This window comes from Ictidomys tridecemlineatus, chromosome 10 (assembly GCF_052094955.1).
Source record: "Ictidomys tridecemlineatus isolate mIctTri1 chromosome 10, mIctTri1.hap1, whole genome shotgun sequence".
NCBI lineage: Eukaryota > Metazoa > Chordata > Mammalia > Rodentia > Sciuridae > Ictidomys > Ictidomys tridecemlineatus.
In genome coordinates, this window is record NC_135486.1 from 4,913,206 (window position 1) to 4,941,023 (window position 27,818).

Consider the following 27,818-nt stretch of genomic DNA (forward strand, 5'->3'; position numbering starts at 1 on the left):
AAACCAAAGCATGAATGTTTAGCTCACTCTCACATACCTCAGCTCTCTCAATTAAATCACTGTGGGACCAGCAATTCTAGGACACTGGTCATTTTGCTTCAACTTTCTACAGCTCTCCACAAAATCTTCATTCTCCTTTTATCAGCTATATTGTTTTCACTTTTGCCTCCCAACTACCTAGTCTCTCCTTTAATTATTTCTAATACTATACTATTTCTAATACTATATTATCTATAGCAACAAAAATGAACAAACTTCTGTATAAAACATAAAGGAATCTCACAAATAAAATAAGGGACAAAATAAACCAGATTCCCCATATAAAGTTCACACTCAGGCAAAACCTATCAGTGATAAAAAAGATAGAAACTACTCTGACGAAGATGGTAATGACTGGGAGAAGGAGAGAGGTATTTCTAGGATTCTGGTAATGTTTTATTTCTCTATGTGGGTAAGGCAACAATGTTGGGTATGCTCACTTTGAAAATTCATTGAAGCCTGCATTGCTGGTGGGACTGCAAATTGGTACAGCTAATCTGAAAAGCAGTATGGAGATTCCTTGGAAAACTTGGAATGGAACCATCATTTGACCCAGCTATCACAAAGCATATTATAGGGACACAGCCATATCAATGTTTATAGCAGCACAATTCACAATAGCTAAAATGTGGAACCAACCCAGATGTCCTTCAGTAGATGAATGCAGAGGTAAACACTGCTATATATACATAATGGAATATTACTCAGCATCCAAAGAGAATAATTCATGGCATTTGCAGGTAAATGGATGGAGTTGGAGAATATGATGCTAAGCGAAGATAGCCAATCCCCCAAAACCAAAGACCGAAATGTTTTCTTTGAAGAGGATGCTGACTCATAATGGGGATGTGGGGGGAGCCTGGAAGGAATGGAGGAAATTTAGATAGGGCAAAGGGGAGGGAGGGGCAGGGAGGATGCAAGGGGGTAGGAATGATGGTAGAATGAGTTAGACATCATTATCCTAAGTACATGTATGAAGACACCAATGGTGTGAAAATACTTTGTATAATCAGTGACTTGAAAAATTGTGCTCTATGTATGCAATATGAAATGAATTGCATTCTGCCATTCTGTGTATAACCAATTAGAATAAATAATTTTAAGTAACATTTTAATCACTCAAAATATCAACATTATATAAGAGTTTATAACTTAAAATTTCATCCCTGTCCCAGTTCATCTGCTCCCCTCTATACAGACCCAGTTTTATTAGAGTTTTGTGTTTATTTAGGCCAGTGACAGATTATAAAATAAATATTATTATGATCCTTATTTATATCACAAAATTTATCATCCAATGTCCTATGCTTCATTAGTGTAATCTAACACTATGATATGGATAATTTTCAATAATATGAACATAGGTAAACATATAACTTTTAAATTCAGTCTTTTAAAAGCTATGTTTATTTAGCTGTGTATATGAACCATAATTTAAGGAGTTTTAAAACTGGTAGTCACTATAATTTTTTTTCCAAAATGTTACCATTGCAAATATGCTATAATGAAAAATCATTTTTATAAATTATTTTACATGTTTGCAGACTTATTTGCAGGGTTAATTCCTAAAAGTATAAATGCTGGATAAAAGAGAAATACATTTATAAATGTGATGGGTTTTGCCAAGTGAATCCCCATAATGTCACATTATTTTTGAACATCAATGAAAAATGTTTGAGAAGGCCTATTTCTCAACTTCACCAACAGGGAGTTATCAGTCTCTAGGCATTTTGTCAACCAAGTAAAAATATTCCAGTGCATTTTAAATTTTCATTGTTCTTATTAAAGCAAAGTCAAGTATCTTCTCCAAAGATACTTTCTGTTTCAGCTAGACTTTGGGCTGTGCCCACTCAAGTTGGTTTTGCAACTTGGTCCAAGGACATAAATTTAAGAATTAAAGCAATATTTCTATTTTCTTTTAAAAAAAAGTCCTTAGAATTATCAAAATGATAAATATTATTGCTTCAAATAATTTTTTATCTATTATATATCTTGAGAACATTTGTAGGATTTTAAGAGTTGTAAGTACTTATAAATCTGTTTTTAAAAAATTATATAAAAAATGAAAACTGGAAAAAAGAAAATTCACTGAAGTCTATACCTATAATTTATACATTTCTCTTTATGTATGTTACATTTCAAAAAAGTTTACTAAAATTAATACAAAATAAACATACATTATACCTGCTGTAGGAAGGACTGAAGACTTTAGTCATCTCATATTAGCCTTTTAAATTTTTATAGTATTAGCTACTTTTAATGTGAAAGACACTAGAGAACTTGGTCCTAATAAGATAATATTAGATTCAGATAAATTTTCTATGCAATATAGATTAACAATGTGTCCTGGCCACTTAAGATCAATACAAATATAAGGAGACAATCAAGGCCTACATTGTTCAAAACTTCATATGCTACCATGGCTAATAAAATTAAAAATTCAGGTTCTCACTCCTGACAGCCACATTTAAGTGTTCAATAGCGACATATGTCAGCTGGCACAGATATAGATGGGAACACTTTTCATCATCACAGGAAGCTCATAAGACAATGCCCATGGATCCACAGGAAATATGATGTTTAGAATCAGCTCCCAAATGTACTTTTCTACTTAGAAATCAAGATACAAAAAGCAAGTTTTGAATAAAAGAACAGATCCAACTAAAACTAACAAAAAGTTAGACAAAAAGAAAAAATGATCGAATATTAATGAGGGGAGAGAAAGTGAGGGAAGGGCAGTATTTGTAAAATTGGACCCAAAAAGCTTTATAGAAAGTTTCAACTTTATAGTCTAAAGGTCTTTAACATTATCCTATCCAATCCTAGATAGCAGTATTTTGTTCATTTTTTTTAACTACTTAAGTTTCTTTTGATTAATGTAATAAGGTAAATACTATTTCATGTTGCAGACTCCACAAAAAAATTTAAACTAATAAATTGCTTAGTCATTAGTATGAAAATAAATTAAGATAATTACCATTTAGCAGTTCAATGAGTGCAGGGATTATCCCAGATTTTGCTAACAGTGCAGCACAAGAGTCATCCATAGATACAGTTCCAATCATTATAACCACTTCTAAAACAAGATCATCTTCTGCAGCACCTAGAAAAGTCAAACCAGAGAAAATTTTCATTAAAATGTCTTGATTCAGGGCTGGGGTTGTGGCTCAGTGGTAGAGTGCTTGCCTAGCACGCCTGAGGCACTGGGTTCGATCCCCAGCACCACATAAGAAAACTAAATAAACAAAGTAAAGGTATTATGTCCATCTACAAATAAAAATATTTTTTAAAAAAGAAATGTCCCGATTCAAATCCAATTATATCATCAAATTTCAATTCACAGAAAAGATAGGTAAAGCTGTTAAATTACTTCCCATAAATCTTTTACATACTTAGACAAAAAAAAAAAGGCTTATTTGAATGCTTAAAAGGACTTCGTGTGTATATGTGTGTATGTAGGTATGTATAGGGGTGGTATTTGGTAATTAAAAAGAGATAGGATTAAAAACCTACAAAATGGGGCCGGGATTGTAGCTCAGTGGTAGAACACTTGCTTAGTATGTGTGAGGCCGTGGGTTAGATCCCCAGCACCACATAAAATAAATAAACAAAATAAAGCATTGTGTCCATCTACAACTAAAAAAATATTTAAAACAAACTACAAAACAACAAGAAAGGTAGGATAAAGAAGGAAGAACTAATTTTAAGAAAATATATTGTCAGGAGAGAGAAAAGAGAATATTCATCTAAGAGGAGACCAATGACCACCCTTCTGGGGGGACAGAACTGTGGTAAGAATATGTTTTGCCTAGTAATAATAATAGTTGAAAATGTTGCTCTAGCAGTCTTGTTCACAACAGAATGACCTTAATGATAATGCAAAAGTGAAATACCTAGAACAGACCTGGCTTTAATTTATCCTTGAGGTACGGAACCAACTTGTACTCCTTAAGAACCAATTCCCAGTCTAAGTCTGGAATGGTCAAATTTGCAAGAGTTCCCAAACATTCAATCACAAACTCTTCCTCTTCATCATTAGAGATCTGGGCTGCAAGGTCCCCAACATAATCCTGAATAAAACAGAATTTTAATTCAAATTTAAGTTACAAGAAGAACCAATCTAATAATGTAACCCATAAAAAGAAAAAGTAAACATCAAAAGTAATAATCAAATTATTCTCCTGTTTTAATAATATTAAGCTAACTTGCAAAGGGAGCCTGTGGTGAGTTAGTCTGATGCAAGAAGACTGCAGTGGGGGTGGAGGAATTAGTAGTAGAGCTCACAAAACAAAAACAACATTAAAAGGTAGACTTGGATTTTTTTTTTGTTTTTCTTTTTTTGAAAAAAGAAACCAGAGGCACTTTACCACTCCACTATGTCCCCGCCCCCACCTCCCCTTTTGGAGACAGTCTTGCTAAGTTGCTTAGGGACTTACTTAATTGTAAGTTGCTGAGGCTGGCCTCAAACTTACAATCCTTCTGCCTCAGTCTCCCAAACTGCTGGGATTACTAGTGTGCACCACCATGCTAGCCTAGATTAGGATTTCTAAGAGCTAAACCTAACAAGTTTATGGTAGAACAGCCAATGGGATTGTGAATAAATATCTGATAAGAGCTCAGTAAGAGTTATCTTTTCAAATATAGCTATTTAAAACTACAACTCAGTTTATTTTAATAGACAGAAAGCTAAAAACTATACTTACAATAAACAAATTTTTAGTTGGCCCATCATGCTGGGAAATGTTTCTAATCATTTTCATTAGCAATGGATCCTTGAACTTCAGAGCCCTTTTCATGAGCATCTTCAACCCATTTCCTGAAATAGAAAATTTTCCCATTGCAATTAAAGTTAATTTAAATTTAAAGATTTTTTTTTGTTATAAAAATTTACATCCAATAAAATGCACAAGCCGTAAATGTAGAATTGGTAGACAAAGGTTCATGCTCGTTCAACCCATACTACATATCAACATATAGAGTGTCTCAATTCATTCCAGGAAGTTCTCCTTGTGTCCCTTCCCAGTCAAATACTCCTCCTCAGACACACTTTTCAGTTTTTCCCTTCCTCTTCTCCTTCTTGGGTTTCTTCTTTAAAAATACAGATTAGTTTTGCCTGATCTAGAACTTCATATAAATAGATTCATACAGCATTTACTCTTTTGTATCTGGAATTTGCACAGTAAAAATTTTAAAAAAACATAAATTCTTTTGAACCAGAAAAACATCGTACTTCAGTAATTCAGCCTAAGAATATAAAACTGAAATGCATAAAGATATAGAGAAAGGATATTTGCTACATCACTGTTTGTAACAAAAGAAGTGGCAACAAACCAAACATCTGAACTAAAATAAACCCTGGCAAAATCCTCTAATGAACTATTTTGCATCTACTAACAATTATGTTTTATAAAAATTTTAACCATATTAAATGATATTCAAGATATTCATTTAAAAATAATATTTAGAGAATCACATTTTTATTTGAAAATGCACATTAGTATTTTACTAAAACCTAACATTTATCTTTGAATGGTAGGAGTAAAGATTAAATTTTTCCTATTTGCTCACTTGTACTTTTTTATAACGAGCACCTACAACTTTTCAAATAAGAAAAACTATTGAGTATTCTCTAAAACATTATAATGTATGACAAGACACTTTACCAAGACATTGTAGAAACATAACCTAATACAAATGTATTTTATCCCCTTTTGTTGTAATTGAATGTTTTGCAAATAAAAAGTTTAAATTTCACCTAAAAATGTTTAAAAAAAATCAAATTTCAATCAGTGCTGACCTTAATTTAGAAAATGTTACTGATGGGTGTTTCTGCTCATGACATAGAATATTCTATTTGATGCTTAAGAATTAGAGCTATAAGGAAAAACCTTATTGAAAAATAGGATTTACATATCTATTATAATTCTTAGTTCCTTTTATCCTATTTCCCATAATATGCCAATTAGCAGATGTTACAGAAGTTACCTATGAAGCTCAAAGTCACTAACCTTCACAGATAAGCTGTACATTCCTCTTGTTAGCAGCAAGATTAATGCAAAAAGAAATGAGTTCCAAGTCAATTCGTTCATCTGAACATTCAAAGAGCATCTTCATTAACTAGCAAAAAGCAGAGGGAATACTTTATTCAAATAAAGTCCAAACTCAGAAGCAATATCTTATGTTGTGTTATCTTAGATTGTACTTTGAAAGTAATATAATCTATGTTAAAACACAAAACTGGCAAGCTTTTACTCTTCGATACTGAATAAGTAATCAACTACCAGATATTTAACATTAAATATAAACTTCCATGCGAATATAAAAGAAATATTAGATAAAAATCTCTGCATGTAAGGAATTAAATATTATTGGGAAATTGAGCATACCAAATAAAGAAAATAGTTTATGAAAATGTCACAATGAAAGAAAGCACAATTCTTTCTTTTTTCTTTCCAAACTTTTTCATTGGGGCATTATGTTATATATAATGATGAAATTTGCTGCTACATATTCACACATGCACACAATACATCAATGTAATTTGGCCAATATCATTCCCCAACAATTCCCCCTCCCTTCCTCCCTTTCCCTGATTCCTTTCCTCTACTGACTTTTGATTTTCCTGCCTCCCACCACCCACAAAAGAACACAATTCTTCTGAAGGACCAAAAGAAAATGAGCAAGATTGGGGAAAGAGAAACAGCTGAGAAATAGGAAGGTAAAAGCCAGATCATTTAAGGTCTTGAAGTACTTGTTAAGGATTTGGGAATTCATCCTAAGGTTAATTGGAACCTATTAAAGGCTTCTAAATAGGAAGATGTCAGGTTAAGACTTGTGTTGCAAGAAAATCTGACTAGTGTCAAAAATAAACTGATCAGGGCAAGAAAATGTGGGAAATTACCTAGGAATCTAGAGGAAAAATCCAGGTGAAATGGTGGCTGCCTGGACAAGGTAGGGCCATGGGTACAGATTTATGAGGATTGATTAGAGATCTATACGGCAGACAGAATAAAAATGGGATTTACTAACTGAGTAGATGTTGGGTTAAAGGGAGAAGAGGAGTCAGGATGACTCCCAGGATTCTAACCTGAACAATAACATGAATGGCGGTGCTAACATCTACCAAAAAAGAGAAACTAAGGTAGGGAAAACCTTAAAGGGAAGATAATACTTTTGGCTTTAGATGTATGGAGTCTAAGCTGCTTGTTAATAGTCTAGGGCAGAATATTCAGTAGGAAATTATAAATACAGGCCTAAATTTAGAAGAAATATCTGGACTGGAGATATAATGTTAGAAATTGTTAGATATGATTGATAACTGAAGCTGCAAGCTAGATTGAATAACATGGATGTGATATAAAATGAAAACATAACTATATTTAATGGTAAGAGAGAGGAATGTGTGAGAAGCAACAGTGAAATCAATTAAGAAGGAATAGGTGGGCAACCTATGCCAGCTGGCTATAGTTTAAATTTGTCAAGATCAGTGACAGCTGCTATAATAAGGAAACATGAACAATACCATTCTGTGTTTTGGAGAAGCTAGTCATCTGTGATTGGAAAACAATCAATTAACAGTGCATATTATGTGAAGATATTTTGTCTAATTCCAAATTGCTAACAACATATGGAAGTTATTTTTAAGATTTGTACTCTAAAAATACTCATGTTTATCTCAAGGAAATACCTTTTTAGAACAATATGCCTTTATCAGTCCTACATAGTGCCTTACATGAAGTAAGTGAATAACAAATAATTTATTTAGATCACATTCTGTTAAATTTTGTTTTGATTGCTGTCTTTGTTAGTTTCATATAAAATCTTAGGTTTCAAGAAGAATACAAGGTCAACATACAAAATCAACCATATTTCTATGTGCTGGCAATGAACAATTGGAAACCAAAATTAGAAACAAAACACCATTCCAATTTCTAAATATAAATCTACTAAAATATTTACTAATCTGTATGCTCAAAACTATGAAACAGTACAGAGCTGAATGCTTGGTATGTGTCATGCCCTCTCCCAAAAGATAGTTCTTTAGTTACAAATGTTGCCACTAATGGAACCTCTGAGAAAGGAACCATTACCACTTCACAAAACCATAGAGTAAAAAGATTCTATGGCAAAAATAAAATAATCATAATTTACTAGATATATATGTAATGAATTTTGCTACCTATCAGCTAATAAAAGTTAAAATACAAATGAAATTGCCAATAAAAATTAAATTACAAATTAGTAAAAATGTGTGCTACTCCTCTAATACAAATAGTATGTTTTCCAAACTGTTTTTCAAGACTTATGATTTCTTCCAAACTTTTACTAATACTGAAAAACTTTTTATAATGAAAACATGTTATGCCAAAGCAGTTTTAAGAAGGCAAAGTATTTATTACTTACAAAATTTATTTCCTTCAAATTAACTTTTGTAGTATGACAATTGCCCTTGAAAATGAAGGTATAGGTGATTTGTTCAGAAGGCAAGAATTTTTTTTAAAGTAATTTCCATGTTATATCTCTTGTAGAAATATTTAAAAAATAATGCATGGTTTAAAATCTTACCCAATGCCTAGCCTCAAAATTGAGAGTTAGAACTAAATATGAATGAAGTGTGTATCACAGTATAGAATTAGTTTCTCATAATAAGAGAAACACTTTACTTATAATTAAAGCATTCAAATTTAAAAACAGTTTAGTTCAAATTCCAAGGGCATCAGTGCATCATTGTCTTTTATATGACTGCTATCCCTGGTACTTCAAAAGTAAGTGTAATTGCTGACAACTAGGAAATATTAAAACTAGATTTGTTCTATTTTAACTATGTACGTCGTCATCTTTTACTAATTTAACAGGAAAGCACTAAAAGGGCTTCAGCCTTTGCAAGGAGGAGGCAATAGTGTTCAATCAGACAAGTCCCATATTGAGTATCAGATACCAAAGACCCAGGACTGAAATCACTGAAATCACCGTGTCTAGACTCTCTGGCACCTGACTTCACTTATTTACCAGTGACCAGAGGCCAACCCCCACAGCTCTCTGCATTCACATACACCTCCTACCACCCCCACTCTCCTACCCAAACATCTTTGAATGATTATGCCAGAACTTTGCATGCCTCAGGAATCTCTTCTGACTGGCTACTCCCTAACTCTCCTGTTTGAAGTGATGCTCTGGTTTCTGAACTTCAGCAGATAATGGCAGGCAAGAGCAAAGGGGGCTGTCAGAAAGGACGTTTACCAGCATTCAGCTAAAAAGAAGCATGTAGATCAAAGAGGGGCCGGATAGGACAACGGTGGTGGAAAACATGTGGATAACCATGAAGACTCTTGCACACTGTTCTGGGATAACATATTAAATAACACCATGACATCACTACCTAACCACGTACTTTGATTGGCCATTGTATTACCAATAAATACTTTTATAAGCATCTGGATGGCATTTGCACCTATTTAAACAAAACATACATCTCAGAGGTCTAAATAACAATGAACTGTTAATGTGCACTTTTAACTATTATTAGAATACAACCATTAACTCCTGGTTATCCCAAGTATGCTTACCTGAAACAATCTACCCACTGAGACTATTAAGATCATGTATTTGACCTAGGCCCAAATATTGCAAAACAGTAACAAATACTGTAAGAAAATTAGAATCCATGGTATAATTAAAGGCAATAAAGTACAAAGAAAGCGAAGCGATATAATAGTGGAAGAGATTATGAGTCATGTTGTATGTATAATCACCTACTCTGGATGTTAAAATTATTTCCTAAAAGTGAATTCTAATCTAATTATAGGTTTATCCAATAAAACACACATAAGAAAGGTAGTATTTAAATTGGACTGTGAATGAGTTGAAAATGATGAAAAAGACTTGACATTTTACTGTAAATATCATACTTTTGTACAGTGATTTACAGTTTATAAACCCCTTTACATGTATAGATAAATAAGTCTAGGGATTTTATAAACTCAGTGTATGTACATATACACACACTCACATACATCACATACATATGCCTACATAACATGATGTAATTAAAGAATACATACTTCATATTCTCCTTTGTTATTTAAATGTATATGACACACTACCAAGCCATTGCTTCTCTACTTGCAAAGTTATTTTAGGGTTCTCTTTGAAAAATTCATGTGCAACAATTGAAGACCTCTACTAAACAAAAATTAATGTGCATAATTCAAAGAGAATAAAATACTACATTAATTCTCAGACATTACAATCTTGATATGACTTTGTTTAATAAACAGGTTAATTAGTTGCTGTCAGAAGAAAGTTTGTCTTATAAGTATTATAAACATTACCTCTGAAAATTTTTTTTTAATTCCTGAAGGAAACTTGAAAATTTCATTTAAATTCTGATATGCTTTATATTATTCTTTGAACCTGGCACTGGGTAGCAACATACATGTCAACCTTTCCCTAAATAGGTCAAAATTGGGCACCGTGAAGAACAGTTTATTGGTTGGATGACACTTTAGGAACAAATAGATCCTAGAATATCATTTGGCTTTCTCAAAATACTGCCTTATGTTAAAAAGCTTCAGGATGTTTACAATGTAATTTGGTACACATAAACTCATGATTCCTGTAAGAGTTGAAGTTAAGAAACAAAACAAAAACAAGGGAAAAAAAACAACTAAAATTTTTGAACTCAGAATAAATTTTGGAAAATTTTGTTCATGAAATGTAGATCACAAATGTTCTGAAAACTCCATGGTTGAATTGTTTGTTGTTAGAAAACTGGCACGAAACACACAGGAATATTGTTCTTGAAAAATCATGGGAGAACTTTGTATATACAAAGTTTTAAACTGCAGTCAGAACAAGATAATCCAAACAGGCTCTTATTTTTGATCCATTCATTTAAAATAAAATTTTATAGCTTATATTGAGATTATACATTCTAGAACAGTAGGATAACTCTAAACTCAAAATTCAATGTCATAAGTTTTCTATTCCTTCCTGGTTTTCATTTATTTGTATTTTATTTAATATTCTCTTTAAAATCTAAATCTGTTTAAAATGGTCAATCTCTGCAAGAATATTACTCTCTTTTGGCTGCTTTCCAATTCATATCCTGTAGTCAATGAAGTTCTGACACTAAATGAGATGGAAAAAGGAACACCCTTTGAAACTGCAAAGCAGGAACCTTTACAACACATGGAGTGAGACCATAGTAAATCACCTGTAATCTCCCTTTGACATGGCTACTCTTTTATTGAAAAGTTGTTTGACAAAGAGTGTGACTATACTTTGCATTGGCTATAGTCTGGCACACGTTATCTCTACAAGAAGTCCTGCCTTGTTAGATAAGATATGCTGTATATTCTTTGAAGGATGTCTATTTCCTGTAAATAGTCAGAATTAGTTTATCCCCCAATATGAAAGGCTAAGAAGTTATCTTTGAAAGTTCAACAGTTTTTTAACCACATGTAATAGCAAATTCAATTTTAATACTACTTCTTTAATTTGGAATAAAGAATGGTCACTTAGAATAAATGAAAGGAGAGAGCAACATACATTTAATAATTCGTATTAGGATGACAAAGAATTATTTGGTAGGAGAATTAAAAGGAATTACTTCAGTAAGGCTGACTTAGTCATATTCTTTTTTTAAGAGTGTGTTATTTTTATCATACACATATCTTGCAATATCTTGCAATTTTGGCTTTTTTATTTTAGAAAACTTTTTTTTTAAAAAAAATTACAATATTAAAAAGCAGCCCAACCAGCATTCCAAGCATCAGATATTCAAAGTAGTAGAGCTTGGTTTACTAATGATTAATTGCACTATAGTGACTCCGTGATAAATTCCCTAAGACTATAATCACACAATGAACAAAATCTCTAACCTTATAACATAGTCTGTGTTAAAAAAATCACTGAACTCCTTCATGTCAAATAGACCTAACATATGAAATATATTAATCAACTGAGTCACTGGAAAGAACTTTTTTTTTAATTGTTTTGTAGTTGTAGATGGACAGCATGCTTTTGTTTTGTTTATTTTTTGAAGTGGTGCTAAGGATTGAATCTAGTGCCTGACACATGCTAGGCAAGCGTTCTGCCACTGAGCTAGTCCTCACTCAACCCCGGAAAGATCTTTTTTGAGAACACTGCTCTAAAATAAAAGAGTTCTGATAAAATATTTTTCCAGAGAATGCAAAGTATTTAAAACTATCAACTATAAACAAAGTTAAAAAGCAAGTGGCAAACTTGGGAAATATTTATAACATGTCAGTTAAAATAGTTACATACATATTGATCTTATTTATCAATTATAAAATATTAACATGCCAGTGGAAAATTGAATTATTTATAAATGAATATGGGATAATAAACAGATGAAAATGTTCAACTTCCCCGATATTCATGGAAATGCAAGTAAATGGAAATATTAAACACCATACAGAAGTAATAATAACCATTGTTGTTAAAAGTGAAATGCTTTGGAAACATATATTTATGCCTTCTTAGAAAGTAATTTGGTCAAAATGTGTCAAGGACACAAGTGTTTTTTTCTTGAACACAGTTGTTATACTTTTGGGCACTTTAAAGAAAAATTCAGAGATGTAGATAAACTATGACTATGATATTTTTTCCCTATTATTTTCATTTGCTTATTTATGTTTTGTGACAAATCTGAAAAAAATCTAAACATAATTTAGCAATATTTAAATTACAGTCATTAAGCAGAATATTATACAACTATCAGAAATAATTTTTTGAAGGTTGTTTAATGTCATGAGAGTCTATTTATTAAGTAAATAAAACAATACATGAAAATTATATATACTATATATAATTCTTCAATATTATTATTTTTAAGTATGTAGAAGACAATGTAGCAAAATGTTAAATAGCTATCTCTGGGATTTGGAAAAACAAAAAGTTATTTTCATTTTTATATAGTTCTGAACTTTTTTTTTTTTTGGCAACAATAGGAATTGAACCCAGAGCTTTGTGCATGCTAGGAAAGAGCTCTACTGCTGAGCTATATTTTTAGCCCCAGTTCTGTACTTTTTAAGTATTCTATAACATGTAATTTATTAATAACAATAATTATAATTTTTTAAGTAAAAGGAAATCTAACAAGTCAAGAGAAGAAAGTAAAAAAAATATATTTCTTCAATGTTTTTCTTAAAATGTTAAGTTACTTACCTGTGGTATACAGTCAGTGTATGCAAACATTGACTTAAAGCGGTCATCCATGCTTATGTGATAAAGCACACACATTGCTATTTGTTTGTAGTTTTCATTGCCTAGAATTAAAAAACAATCATAGAACAGTAAGATATATATGTATATACACACATTCTATGCATACTCAGTGTATAAAAACAATTAAACTACTGAATAAAATCCTTAATCTTTTTTTAATTTTTAGTTTTAGATGGACACAATACCTTTATTTTATTTATTTATTTTTATGTGGTGCTGAGGATCAAACCCAGTGCCTCACACGTTTTAGGTGAGTGCTTTACTGCTGAGCCACAAACTCAGCCCCTCATATAATCTTAATCTTGAAAATATTTTGAACTTCCTATTTTAAATCTAAAGTTTGAAGCACTCATTTATCTGTGAGATGTCACTAAGTTTCAAGACAGAATTTCTATTTTACAAGGTATGTTTTTAGAAAAAACACTAACCAGAACCCGAAAATTTTCTTTTTTAGTAGCCCAGTATAAAGCAGAATGGGTTATTGGCCTCCCTACCATTACTGCCTTATCACAATATGGGATACATACAATTCCTCAACAGTGATGACATGTGAGAAACAGTAAACAAAAACATGCATATAATTACTATGAATCAGAAATTAGAAAAATCATCCAAATGAAGAAAGAAGTAGAAAGTATTTATAATAATGAAAAATTAAATGTAGGACTATAAAATGCTAAAAATTTAATCTAAGTAGAATCTAAGGAATGTCTCAGGACTTCTAAGGGAAGACTGTTCTGTGTTAGGGATATAGCTCAGTAGTGGAGAACTTGCACAGATGTAAAGTTAAAATCTAACAATATGAGAGGAGAGAGTAATATTTAAAATTTTAAGGTGAAGACAAGGAAGTCCATGGCTACAGAAAATGTAGTATATTTACTATTTAGGGGTGAGAATTTTATTTGAAAGGGATTATAACATAAAAAGTGTGAAATTCCTCCAAATTATATAAAAGTAGAGACAAAGTTGGTGTTACTGACCCTAATGTTTTATTCTTTAGAGCCTAGCTAAATAAAAGATTCACAGATTCTAATGTTATTTTTTTTTTTTTTGTATTGAGATTGAACCCAGCAGTGTTTTACCACTGAGCTATATCCCCATCTCATTTTATTTTATTTTTTCAGACAGGATCTCACCAAGTTACTGATTCTAGCTTGAATTTGGAGTTCTCTTGCTTTAGTTGTCAGGTCACCAGGATTACAGGGATGCACTACTGTGTCCCGCAATGTCAGATTTTAATAAATTACATTTTTAGGGGCTGGGTTGTGGCTCAGCGGTAGAGCGCTTGCCTCACATTTGCAAGGCCCTGGGGTCGTTCCTCAGCACCACATAAAAATAAATAAAGTTATTGTGTCCAACTACAACTAAAAACAAATATTTTTTAAAAAATTACATTTTTATACTTTTGAAGGCCTTCATTTACAATTATTTTAGAGCTATAAAGTACGCTTGCCAGAGGAAAATATATTTACACAGATTTTCATGAATATGCAGATGAATAATGAAAATGGTCCAACTTTGCTCCTAAGGAGGCAGACAGCCCTTGGGTTCTGGTTTGCATTTCACAAAATTTAGCCTCTTCCAGATTAAGGTATGGTAAAGTATTTTTAAATGGGGTCTTCAAGAAGACTTATATTCTGAAGGCCAGTCTCTCTTCCTGACATTTCAATGATTTTCTATCTTTTATTCATCTGTAAGTTCTAGTCCTACTTAATTTTTTACAAAATATTTTCTGAAGATATTTTATGTAATGGGTTCATTGAAAAGTAGGATTCCAAGTAATGTAGTGGTAAAGGAAACAAAGAGAAATCAATAACCAATACTAAAGATTCTTTCAGGGGCTGGGCTATAGCTCAGTGGTGGAGCGCTGACCTGGAGTGCTGACCTTGCACGCACGAGGCACTGGGTTCAATCCTCAGCACCACATAATAAATAAATAAAGATATTGTATCCATCTACAGCTAAATATATATTTATATTTACACACACACACACACACACACACACACACACACACACACACACACATATATATTTTTAAGATTCTTTAACATCCAACCAAACCATCAAACTTTAAAATTCCCTGTGGAACTATTTAAGAAATAAGAAGTAACTATGCTCCAGGAGGCTATGTCAGTTGCTAATGCCAATAAAAAATTAAAAAAAAGCAATGTCCTTCATGTAAGGCAAGAGAAAATGAAGACTCTCTTTTAAGAGACATGTGTCAAGTTGATAAATAACAGTTCTTGGACATAACAACAATTTATATTACTTTTACACAGTAAATCTAAATGTCTACTTGCAAAAAATAGTATAATTCATTCTATAGCCAATCCTAATTCTGTGCTTATTGTGTGCTTTCTCTTTCTCCTTTTCCTTTCACACTCACCGTCAAAGATTAAACCTCCTAGCAAGTTCTCCCTTACTTTCCTAATTCTTCACCATCTATGATCCTCTATTAAACAACAACTGCAACAATAATAACTCTGAACATGTACCCAGTTGATTAAAATCTTCCCCTAAAAAAAAAAGTTTGCTGAAAACTAAAGAAATGAAGGCAGCAAGAGGTTAAGGACACAAGGTATGGATAATACTTGTAACATCAAAAATTTTTTGAGAGAGAGGGAAAGAGAAAGGATTAAACAAACAATGGCATTATTGCTGTTGCATGCTCAGCATACAATGGAAGAGGTAGGTATTCTCTGATTTAGAGACAAGGCAATGGCATTCAAGTTATGACTCTTTCAAAAGAAAACAAGCAGTGAACCTGGGATTCAGACAGAGGTCTGACTAAAGCGCAAATAGTATGTACTTTCCATTAAGGCTTCCAGGAGATAGCCAAATAAATATGTTATCATCATCATTCCTAAGGATACAGTACAGGAAATAGATACCCCTAGAAGGCACTGTAGGACCCAATGGCTCTGGGATTCTGTGGAAGAGAGTGAGAAGACTGGTAGTCGAGGAAATGAAATGCAGACATGAAATCAGATATTTCTCAGGGAACCTGTGTCTAGATACAGAAGGTTTGAAAGGATGAAGGAAGTTCCTGACAGGGACAAATTGCTCTAGAGGTGGACTATTTGGGTTAAATTTGTGGCTCTGCCCCTCAACAGCTATCTGGCATTGTCAACATTATTTAAATTCTGTGCTTTAGTTTCTTCATCTGTAAAAATGGAATAACAGGGCTGGTGTTGTGGCTCAGTGGTAGAACGCTTGCCTAGCACACCTGAGGCACTGGGTTCGATCCCTAGCACCACATAAGAAAACTAAATAAACAAAATAAAGGTATGTGTCCATCTACAAATAAAAATATTTTTTAAAAATGGGATAACAATTTATCTAACTTGAAAGATTGTTACGTAAGGATTGTTAATTGGCAAGGCAATTAGCAAAAAGTCTGACACATACTAACCAATTCAATAAACATGCTTTCTTATTATCATTATGTCAACAATAACATTTTTATGTTTCACCTAGGGAGCAGTACTGTCATTGTTCCTAATATGTTTGCTGCTTTGTTTTTCTATACTAAAATTATAGGTAGAAGTAAAGTAGGTTGAGAGGTAACTAAAGTTTCTGAGATGAGCTAGACAGAATTCTAACGTACACTCCAAGCCTATGACTGACCATTTTTCTACCTAGTTATTTTCCTACAAAACTCTGCAATTTCTTTTAAAAATATTTTTCTTTTATTAGTGCATTATAGTTATATATAGTAGTTGGGTTCATTATGACAAAATCATACACGCATGGAAATTCATTTACTTCATTTCAGTCCCTAGTGGCCGGCACCCACTTGTCCTCTCTTCCTCCCTCCCCCTATTCTCCTTCCTCTACACTACTGTTTTTTGTTTTTATTTATTTTTTTATTCTTGATTGGTTAAAGCTCTGCTATTTCTAAGCTAAGTCCTTGGAGAATCATTTTACACTTGAGGCTCCACTCAGTGACTTATAACTAGTAAGAAATCGTTGTCTTTTTCTCATTCTCATAAATTTCTTAATGAACAAAAAAATTGAGAAAAGAAATAAGCTCCCTTGTTGCCCTCCACATAACATTATGAATCTCTCCTTCTCTTTTCAATCTTCCTTATCTGTATTGGAACTTAATTTCACTCCTAGAGTGGACAATGGTCATGGTAGTAATGGGTAGTAATGTCCAAGTAGATGAAAGGACACAGAATTCTAAGAACACTGAAGACAGAACTCACAACTACCTACCCTGTTTCATTTACCTTTAAACGGCATATCCCAGGCAAATAAAATCTTGATGAACAGAGGTATTTTTTCTCAATTTTGGGCTAAGCACAACTGAATGAAAGAAACTGAAATACAACTAGTGCTGCACCAATTTTTTTTTTCTTGAGGAAAGTATAGAGAAGGAGGTGATGACAGATCTAAGGGACTATGATATTGTGGTATTCAGAGGTTTATCTAACCCAAGTTGCTGATGCATGTCCTAGAGTTTATCTGGGTAAATATTCTCTTAAAATTCAAACACCTGATTAACAAGTACCTATAAAATTAATTTTCCCCTTTTTGTATTTACTTAGTGAATGAAAAAAAAAAGATACAAACTGACATCTGCCTTTTCATTCCAAAAAATATGTATATAGGGCTGGGGTTGCAGCTCAGTGGTAGAACGCTTCCCTAGCATGTGTGAGACACTGGATTCAATTCTCAGCACCACATATAAATAAATATATAAAAGGTCCATTGGCAACTAAAAATATATATTAAAAATATGTAAATATTTCACAATTGTTTCTGTTACCTATATTACCTTGCTGATTCTATTTTATAACCCACTGTTATATATTATACATTTCTTTTCTCCACTAAGGAACTGCAATATATGAGTGAAGACAGTAGTTTATAAACCACAGGTTTCTTATTCATTATGCCATAAATTATTATATAAATGATAATTCCTTGAAAAAAATGCAGCCTTTTAACTATATAGCATCTAATAGATAGCTGACAGCTACAAGAACAAAGCAATTTAGGATAAAAATGAGTATGTGGAGTGGGAAGATGTCTGGGAAAATAACCTGCGTTCATCGATTCAAGCCTGTTGAACACAGAAAGTAAAGGCTTTTGGCAGCCAATATTTATTATTATTACTTAAGGGCTAATCTGCAGATCACACAGCAATAAACAGCCTTTAGAGAGATTACATGGTCCAAGTAAAATTAAGAGCTTATCCTTTATTATAAGCTAATAAATAGACTTCTTCATTCACTGAAAGAAAAAGGATATCTGAATACTTAAAAACATAAACCTCAAAAAAATTACATACCCAAATGGGGGCTTGGAGGATCTGATTTTCTCATAAGAATTCATGAGTAGAAGCTATAAACTCTAGCTAACCAGCTACAATTCCTCCACATCCTACAAATCGCAGGCATTTCAAAAAGGCTCCTTTAAGACTTATAGACATCAATTATTCCCTAATGGCATCCCAAGTAAAAACAGGAGGCCAAAAATTGGTATGCTGGCATGGTACCAAAGGCTCTGTGAATTTTGAACAGAGCAGGGAAAAGACTGACTATTTTGAGAACTAGGTTCCTAATGACTGAAGGTAGATTAGTCAAATCTGTTCAAGTAATAAGGGCAGGGTGGAAAAAAATGTCCTTGTCATTATGATTCCTTTGGTATTTATGGTAATAAACATGAATCACGATGAACTCACTAGCTATTAAATGCAGAGGTCATAAGTGCTTCCATAGGCTTTCCACAGGAATTCACCATTAATTAGCTGGATCATTATTTGAAAGTGTTACCGAATTATCTTAGCATTTGTGCAGCCATTCACTCCAAAATTGGTCATTCCCAGCTGAGGGCAGTTAATGCCTTAACAAACTGGTCATTAACTTCAGTAACTGATTTTGTGGGAATTATTGCACTTATAAAGTACATTCAAGAGTTTATAAGAAAAAAATTGCCTTTTTTTTTTTTTTTAAAGAAATTTACAGCTGTAGTTCAGCTGGAGCAGCTAAAGGAGGGAAAAAACACCCAGCTCTCTGGGCTATTCTCATGATCGATTTTCTGCCAATTAAAGGGCAAAATACATGCTGATTGGTTTTGAATTTTAAAATGTCTTCAGTTTTTTCATCTCCAAAGTGATTAGTAAAAACATCATTTACCTACTAATTTTGTAAGACACTTGAGATTTTCCATTCACAGTTCAGTCAAGCAGAAATATGAGTTTTGAGCACCAGAACTCAAAGCCAAATTTCCGCTTCTGAAGCAGACCCAGCCCAACACTTTGTGAAAACAGAGTGAGAACACAAGTTATGGGCCACATTATTAGCCAGATTCTTATTCCCTTCTACACCCCATGTCTTTGTTCAAAGTAGAACACTCCCTTTGAAGTCACAAGGGCTCCATGCAAAGATAAGAGAAGTGGGAATATAAGCACACCTCTGTTAGAACAGAGCAGCGTTAAGGTGATATATTGCTGGAAACCTACATGAACACAACATGCTTCAAAAAATCACACGTCTTTAGATTTACTGTGGTATTAAAGCTCTTAAAGTCCTATGAATAAAGAACAATGAAAATGCCATAGGCTAAAACCACTGCTTAAAAGACAGTTGCAACAATTATTTGATCATAAATACTCTCCATATCAAAATACTAAAAAAATACTGAATGTATTTCAGAACATTCCCAAGTCATGTTTCTACATGACGAAACCAAATTTATCATGGCATATGCTGCAAATAGAAAATCAGTACAATCAGACAGCTTTAGTTTACACTGCAATTTGGACAAAACAGTTTTCAAGATTTCAACTATGCCGAATGGTCTTGTTTTATTGTCAATAGCAAGTCTAATAAAGATTTGAGATGAACAGATAAAAACCAACAGCTTTTACACAAAAATGGGAAAAATGACAGGATCTTTAAGTTACGATGATTAGTAACACAAACAAGTATAACAATAATTTTGGGATAAATGATTTTTGTGCCCAATCATTTAAAATAAAAAACAAATTGTAAATCTACTATTAAGCTAAACAGCTCTCTACAGTAACAGCTGTTCACAAAATGAGTACTCTGATAGTCAACACTTCTGATGGATTTTCATTCTTTTTAAAGTGTACAACTGTGCTTTTAACTACGCACCTTATTTTTCAATATGTCTTCAATTACTTTATTACCTTGTCTATGGAATTCTTTGATTACATCCAGAGGATATTACAACAACTTATTTGTAATAAACTCTACAAAGTAAGCAGATTTGTGGTACAAATGATAAGGACCAAAATAAAACCCTTAACAATGAATGACTGCTTTCTAGCTTATAGGTCCACACCATGGACGTAATGTGCTTTGGTCAAATTTTACCATCTAAAAATGGAGACACCCCAGGCAATATTCACACACATAATATTGGAACCAGCTGGTGACAGAAGAATCTTAAGAAAAAAGGCTTCTTGATTTAATTGGGAAAACAGGAGGAAGCATAAATTTTACTACCATTAATAACTTCAAGAAATCTTGATATGACTCCACCTCACCCTGACGGCGGGACATATGCTTTTTGTTAAAGTGTTTGCCACATCTGACCCTTATTGTTTGCTCACTTGATCAGGTAAGAAAATGTACGTTTATTTATAGGATAAATGAGGCCTATTAAAATTGAGAAACAGTGCAGTAGTCTATGAGAAGCTATTTTCCGAAACAGATGTGTGAAATTCCATAACAGTTTGGTAATAACCAGGCCAAACCAAATTATTTAAAAAAAAATCTACTCTTACATTTCTTAAAGACACCATCACAAAAGTAACCTCGTTTCAAAAAAAGAAAAAAAATGGAAAGCATCTTCTACTTGGAAAACATTATTCTGACCGTATCTAAACAGTTTTTTTTAAAAAACTTGAAAATATTTACAAAGATAGCTCTTTCAAAAAATAAAGTTTTATTTCTTCATTTTACAATACTCTTGGTGAATTAAAATTAAGTCATATTAATGTATAAAGAAAAAAGTTAATTTAACTTGATTGGAGAATTTCAAAAGTGTTCAGGACTTAATTTTGTCAATTTTCTTTTAAGGACTTATGACAGAATGGTCAAAGGAAATAACCCTTAATTTCTATGTGATCAAAGTTTAGAGTCCAACAGTATCTGTTCCAGTGATCTCTAACAATAAAGGAAATCAAACTTGTCTAAGCCGGAAAAAAAATCAACATTTATCACTTAACTCATGACCTGGACTGACTCCCTACATGCTGATGAAATCTTTCTACAGCCCTGTAAAATGCCCTGAAACCCAGATTACCTAAATGTAATCTAGACAACAATAAATCAGATGCCACTGTTACCTTCAAAACCAATTTGGGTCTACTCACAAAATACAGACACATTTATATCAATTTGGAACACCTTAGAAACTCTAATTTGTCTTCCAATGCATACAATATTGTCTAACATTACCCTTTTGAAAGGGTTACATATGTGTATCCTTTTGAAATGATTACATATGAAATTGTGAAGCAGGCTACCGAATCTGGGAATCTCAATTTTTCTGCCATTACCCATAAAGTTAGTTTTTATACATACCAGCCATGTAAATTAATACTGACTTAAAATCCCTAAGTTCCACGTAGATAAGAATTGGTATCAAGGTTTAAATTATGACTCAAGCCTTACTCTAGTAGAATTCAATGTCATAGCCTTTATATTAGTCATATTCTGTGCCATACCTGTATCGTTGACAAGCATAGTTCTGGTTAACTAAAGGAAAAGACATCTGAGCTAGCTAACTTTTTGAGTTAACTTGTACATGGGTTCATCAGCTATATGTGAAAATCCTTAATATCAGAACTTAATGAATATTTATTATGAATCTTCATTAACAATTATTACAATTATTATAAATATAAAAAAGCTTAGCCAAATCTATAGGTAGCACTACGGATTCCTCAAAAAAATTTTTTTATGGTACTGGGGATTGAACCCAGATTTGCTTAATCACTGAGCCACATCCCCAACCCTTTTCATTTTCTGAGATATGATCTCACTAAATTGCTTAGGACCTTATTTAGTTGCTAGATTGGCCTTGAACTTGCTACCTTCCTGCTTCAGCTTCCTAAATCTTTGGGATTACAGACATGCACCACTCTGCCTGGCTTTGGATTCCCTAAATTTTAGGGAAAGACTCCTAACTACTTATAAGCAAGCGGAGGAGGAACCTAAGTCAGGGTGTCTGTGATACTGGGTTCTCCAGTTCTGGAGAATACAAAAAATAGTATGCTAATCTATGGTCCAACTAATTATGTAACTTAACAGTGCTTCTTATACTGCTTGTGGTAGAGGGCCAGTGTTTATTTTCCTCCCCCAAAAAGGGTTAAGGACTAATACTTGTGTGAATATAATTAAAATAAAATTAAACAAAAGGAAGTTCAATAATAGAAATCCAAAATTATTATTATTTCATTCAAGAGACAAAATCTTATTTGGTGAAATTGCTCTAGATATCTAAATGCTTACTTTCACTAGATTCTGGGCTTACTCACTACAGATCAGTTACAAACAGTAACAGTAGACTGAACATTGGTTTATGGACCACATTTTGAATGCCACTAAAATAGCAGTCTCATTCAGCCATAAAGAAGAATGACTTTATGACATTTGCCAGTAAATGAATAGATCTGGAGTCTATCATCTCAATGAAATAAACCAATTCCAGAAAACCAAAGATAAAATGTTTTCACTGATATGTGGAAGCTATCCCCAATAAGGGGTTGGGGGAAAATAGAAGTTCAGTGGAGTTGACAATGGGGATTGAAGGGAAGGGAGTGGGGATGGGAAAAGGAAGTCAGTGGAATGAATCTGACATAACTTTCCTGTAAACATACATGAATGTACCACAGTGAATCTCTCCACTGAGCATATCCACAAGAAATTAATAAAAAATAAATAGAAAGATCAACAGAGGGAAAGGAGCAGGGTGGGGAAAAGGAAAGAAGAGGTACTGGGGTCTGAACTAGAACATGATATATTTCATGTTTTTATTATTATGTCAAAATGGATTCTATTGCATATATAACTAAAATAACCAATAAAAAATTAAAAAATAATAGCAGGCTCTTGTCCTAAATCACACAATTCACTAAAGGGAACTTTATAAGTAAAATCAAGATGCTATTTTAATGTTTAAAATAAACCTCTATAACCAGGCTAGAAGTATGCAAAACTGTGACGAAAACTGCTTTCTGTGCTTCTGACGGGTCATTCTGAAACCATTAGCATCCTCTTTCCCTTCCTTTTCTTCCTTCTTATCATGGATTAACATTTGTGGAACTTTCTAGTTGTGAAACTAATACATGCTAATTCCTTAATTCTCAGAATAATCCTGTGAGACAGGCCCTATTTTATTTCTTTATTTTCTAACTAGACAAAAGGGCAGTGAAGATCGATTGATTTGCATAGTGCCACTGGCTAATAAAGGGTAAAGGAAGCCTCAAGCTTAGCTCTTTTTAAGTTTATTCCTTTTATTCATTCATTCATCTAACCACCCACCAATACTGAGAGCCTACAGTATATTCTGGGCATTGGGAATACAGAGTGCATAAAACTGATATAACTATTTCCATAGAGCTTATAGTCTCTGAGGCAGATGGCTGGTGGTGGTGCTAGGTGGGTGGTGCAGAGACAATGAACAAGATAGTTAAGTGAAATACATATTATATGGTGATCAAATACTATGGAAGAAAATAAAACAGGAAAAGGGAAAGAAGAGCATCAGGAACCAGGGTTTAAAATTTTAAATAGGGTAATCAGAGATGAAAGTCAAAACAGGTGAGGGAAAAGGCCATGCAAAAAACTAGGGCAGAACATCACAGACAGAAGGAACAGGAAGTATGAAAATCCTGAGGCAGGAAGAGTGCCTGTTAAGTTCAAGGAATAAAAAGCAAGAAGGCCAGAGTACCAGAAGATGACTATGTTAGTCACAGAGGTGAGGAGCCAGGGCAGACATGTAAACCCTTGTGGTCTACTCTAAGGACTCTGTCTCTTCCACTAGGTGAGATGGAAAGTCACTGAGGGTTTTGAGTGGAGAAAATTTTAGCTTAAATTTTAATAGGATCACTCTGTTTGCTGTGTTAATAAAAGACTGAAGGGCAAGAGTGGAAGCACAAAGATCAGTTAACATGCTACTTTACTAAATCAGGAAAGAGATGATGATGGCTGGTATCAGACAGGGAGCAGTTAGATGTAGGGTAGAAGGAAAAGACAGGAGTCAAGGGTAACTACCCCAATTTTGATCTAGTTAACTACAAAGATGAAGTTACCATTTAATGAGATGGGAAAGACTAAGAAAATAGTGGATTTGGGTTAGGGTCAGGTAGAGATCAAAAGCTTAATTATAGAACTTATTAAATCTCATCTGCTAATGAGGCCTCAAAAGGTGATAATGTTTGGAGTCAGGAAATCAGAAAGAAGGCTGGAATTATGTATCTTTACATTTTGGAATCATCAACACAGGCAGAGTATTTAAATGGAATGGATAAGTCATCAAGGGAGTGAGAACAAGTAGATGACAAAGCCCTGAAGAATGCTTATGGATTGGGAAGATGAGGTGGAAGCAAAAGAGGAAACTGGGAAGAACTGGGTAGTAGATAGGAGGAGCACTATAAAAATACTGTGTCCTAGAAAACATATGAAAACAAGACAGGAGGAGGGAACTGTAGCAAATGCTGCTCACAGGTTGAGGAATATGAGCCTTGAGAACTGACTCTGGATTTAGCATTATGGAGGTCATGAGAATTCAACCAGAGTGGTATGATGAGGGATGTGTGAAGGCCTGGGTGCAGATCTTTATGTGAGAGGATTCAAAAGTGTGGAGAAAAATGAGGGGTGGGGGGAGAAAAAGACAGGAGAGAGTTCAGGAAGGGGGAGAGAGAGGGAGACAGGAGAGAGAAGTGGGAGAGGGGTATGAATTCCTATGATTGGGGAGAAGGAGGCTGGTGACAGGAAGCGAAGATTTCTTTTGATGAGAGTTGAAATGGGAAGAAAATAAATGATAAGATAGCTGGAAGGTTAAAAAAACGACACACATAATCATTAAGCTGAAAGAAACAATAGCATATTTGCAAGGTAATAGGAGAGTTTCCTTAGAGAGGGAAAAATAGTAATGTAGGACAGAAAGAAGAACTGCCTAAGAGAGAACCTTAAACAGGAGAGGAAATTGGCTAGGCCCTGGGCAAGAGCAGGAGGAGCAAGTTCATCTACCACCCACCATAATGGGAAAGAAGGCACAGTGCAGCTCCAGGTGCAGGTAAGGAGGAGTTAACTGTGTCAATAGGAACTTGGGAGAAGCTCTCTGTTTCTGTGTTCTCAGTAATATAGAAAGCAAGATAATAAGCTTAGAAAGAGGGTGAGAACAGAGCTATTTTGACATGCTGAGAAAGTAGAGGAATGAAATTCTTACCTAGGAAAGGAGCAGAATAACCAGATGAAAAAAATGTAGTATGATTGCTGGGCAGCATTAAAATTAATTAATTTTCCCAGAATTTAATATTGATGCCTACCCTGTGTGCTCAGGATCTGCCATCTGATGCCACCCTCTCCTCTTTCACAAAGTGCCAGAATATTGGGAAAAATGCTTCTCACCAAGATGCAAGTGGCTTATTAACACTCATATGCTGACAGTGCAAGACAGGTAATATAACTAAATGTCTAAAATAGGAGAAGGAGGGTTATCCTGGGGGAATGGGAGAGTTTAGTCCTGCCTAGACATATTTTTTAGATATAAAACTAAAAAGTATACTTTAGCCAAACCAAACATGTCTTCTAGCTGGATGTTGAGTTGTTACTACTATTACCAGGAGTATTTGAATTTAATAGGCATTAAAAGCTTTAAAGGAATGTGCTAATGCACTGGCTTTCCAAGTATGGTCCTAGGATCCAGGAATGGGGGCTACAAAAATCACAACATTTTTAGAACAATACTGATACAATATTTTCCTAATATTTAATTTCAAATATTTTCCTGTTTTTTAACTTTCAGTCTCTCCTAAGCATACAACTGAGTTATCCAGGGGTTGCACAATATACACCAGCTATTGTCTAATAAGCTTGACTGATTTTTAAGAGATTTTCAGAGTGTGAAGTGGTGCCACCCTTCTCACTATTGTTTTTGAAAAGTTATTTTTTATAAAATATTTATATTAACAAAATGTACATAAATATAAGTCCCCAGAAATAAAAGTTCTTTGAGGTCTTCAAACAATTTTAAGACTATAAAGGGGTTCTGAAACCAAAAGTTTTAAATTGAAGCTCTAACCAACTAAATCCCTATATAGTTACTTAACAGGGAAGACTTACAGATAGTAGAAAAATTGTGGAATGAGTCCCTGTAATTCATAGGTAGCTACTTAATCTCCCTAAACCATTAGGTTGGTGGTACCTATTCCATTTTTGTTTTAACTAATGTAAATATTCAAATATGTAGGATGAGACTTGTGTATTTTAAAAGTCTTATTTCTTTGAATTTAACTTTCTTTGAAAACCAAGAGTCTTATTTCTTTGAATTTAACTTTCTTTGAAAACCAAGTTAATATTTTAAAAGTCGATGTGAAAACTCAACATTACTCAATTTAAAATCAGTATCAATATTGTTCACAAAAAATCCAGTGTAAATAAACTCATAATTGTAAGAAAATAGCATAGCAATGAAATGTGTCAGTTTATTAAGTATGCAGCACTCTGTAAAACACTGCCTCTGCCATTATGTGATGTTGAAGCTTTATATAAGAACCAATGTCATGATGAACTAGGCCCTTCAAAAGAACACATTTCAATTGGGCATTTATGCTTGCTTCTGTACTAACATTATCCCTGTTTTAGTCAGCTTCCTCACTGCTGTTAACTAAAAGGACCCAACCAGAACAACTTTAGAGGAGGAAAGGTTTATTTAGGGGCTGACGGTCTATTTAGGGCTAGCGGCATTCCTCAGGGCTAAAGCGAGGCTGAACACCATGGCCAAAGAGTGTGTCAGAGGGAAGCAGCTCGCATGGCTGTCAGAGTGGAGAGCAAGGTCTCCATTTGCCAGATACAAATACATACATACCCAAAGCCATGCCCCAATTCCCACCTCCTCCAGCCACACCTACCACTTCAGTTCCTACTCAGTTAATCCCTATCCGGAGACTAAATCACTGATTGGGTTAAGACTCTCATTTCTCCTGTGAACCTTCTTTCATTGCCTCACATGTGAGCTTTTACAGGACACCTCACATCTAAACCTTCACAATCCCAAGTGTGTCAATCAACCTTCAGCTCATGAAACATCCAGAACAAAGCAATTCAGAGCTTTAACAAAACATCTGTCTAGCACATCAGACAAAAAACTAAGAAAATGTAGGTTTTCAAGTTATATTTTAAACATAATCAGTACACACTCCAGGGTAATAAGAATACACTGTGACAGGAATTTCCTTGCCATCTCCTGCCCTTGGATACTCTGACATAAGGAAGCTCTCTTGAGACACATGAATGTCAAATGGTTTAAATATTTTT

At 33.6% G+C, this 27,818-nt stretch overlaps 1 protein-coding gene across 3 annotated transcripts in view; it reads right to left on the bottom strand.

Moving 5' to 3' along the window:
- Kifap3 (kinesin associated protein 3) overlaps nt 1-27,818 on the bottom strand; it is a 134,748-nt gene that overhangs the window by 51,291 nt on the left and 55,639 nt on the right. For all 3 annotated transcript variants that reach the window (XM_078022284.1, XM_078022285.1, XM_078022286.1), the window contains exons 11-15: nt 13,231-13,331; nt 6,048-6,156; nt 4,743-4,855; nt 3,944-4,109; nt 3,017-3,142 (exon numbers count right to left, since the gene is read on the bottom strand). In XM_078022284.1, the coding sequence (XP_077878410.1) occupies nt 3,017-3,142; nt 3,944-4,109; nt 4,743-4,855; nt 6,048-6,156; nt 13,231-13,331 (615 nt within the window). The remainder of the gene's footprint in view (nt 1-3,016; nt 3,143-3,943; nt 4,110-4,742; nt 4,856-6,047; nt 6,157-13,230; nt 13,332-27,818) is intronic.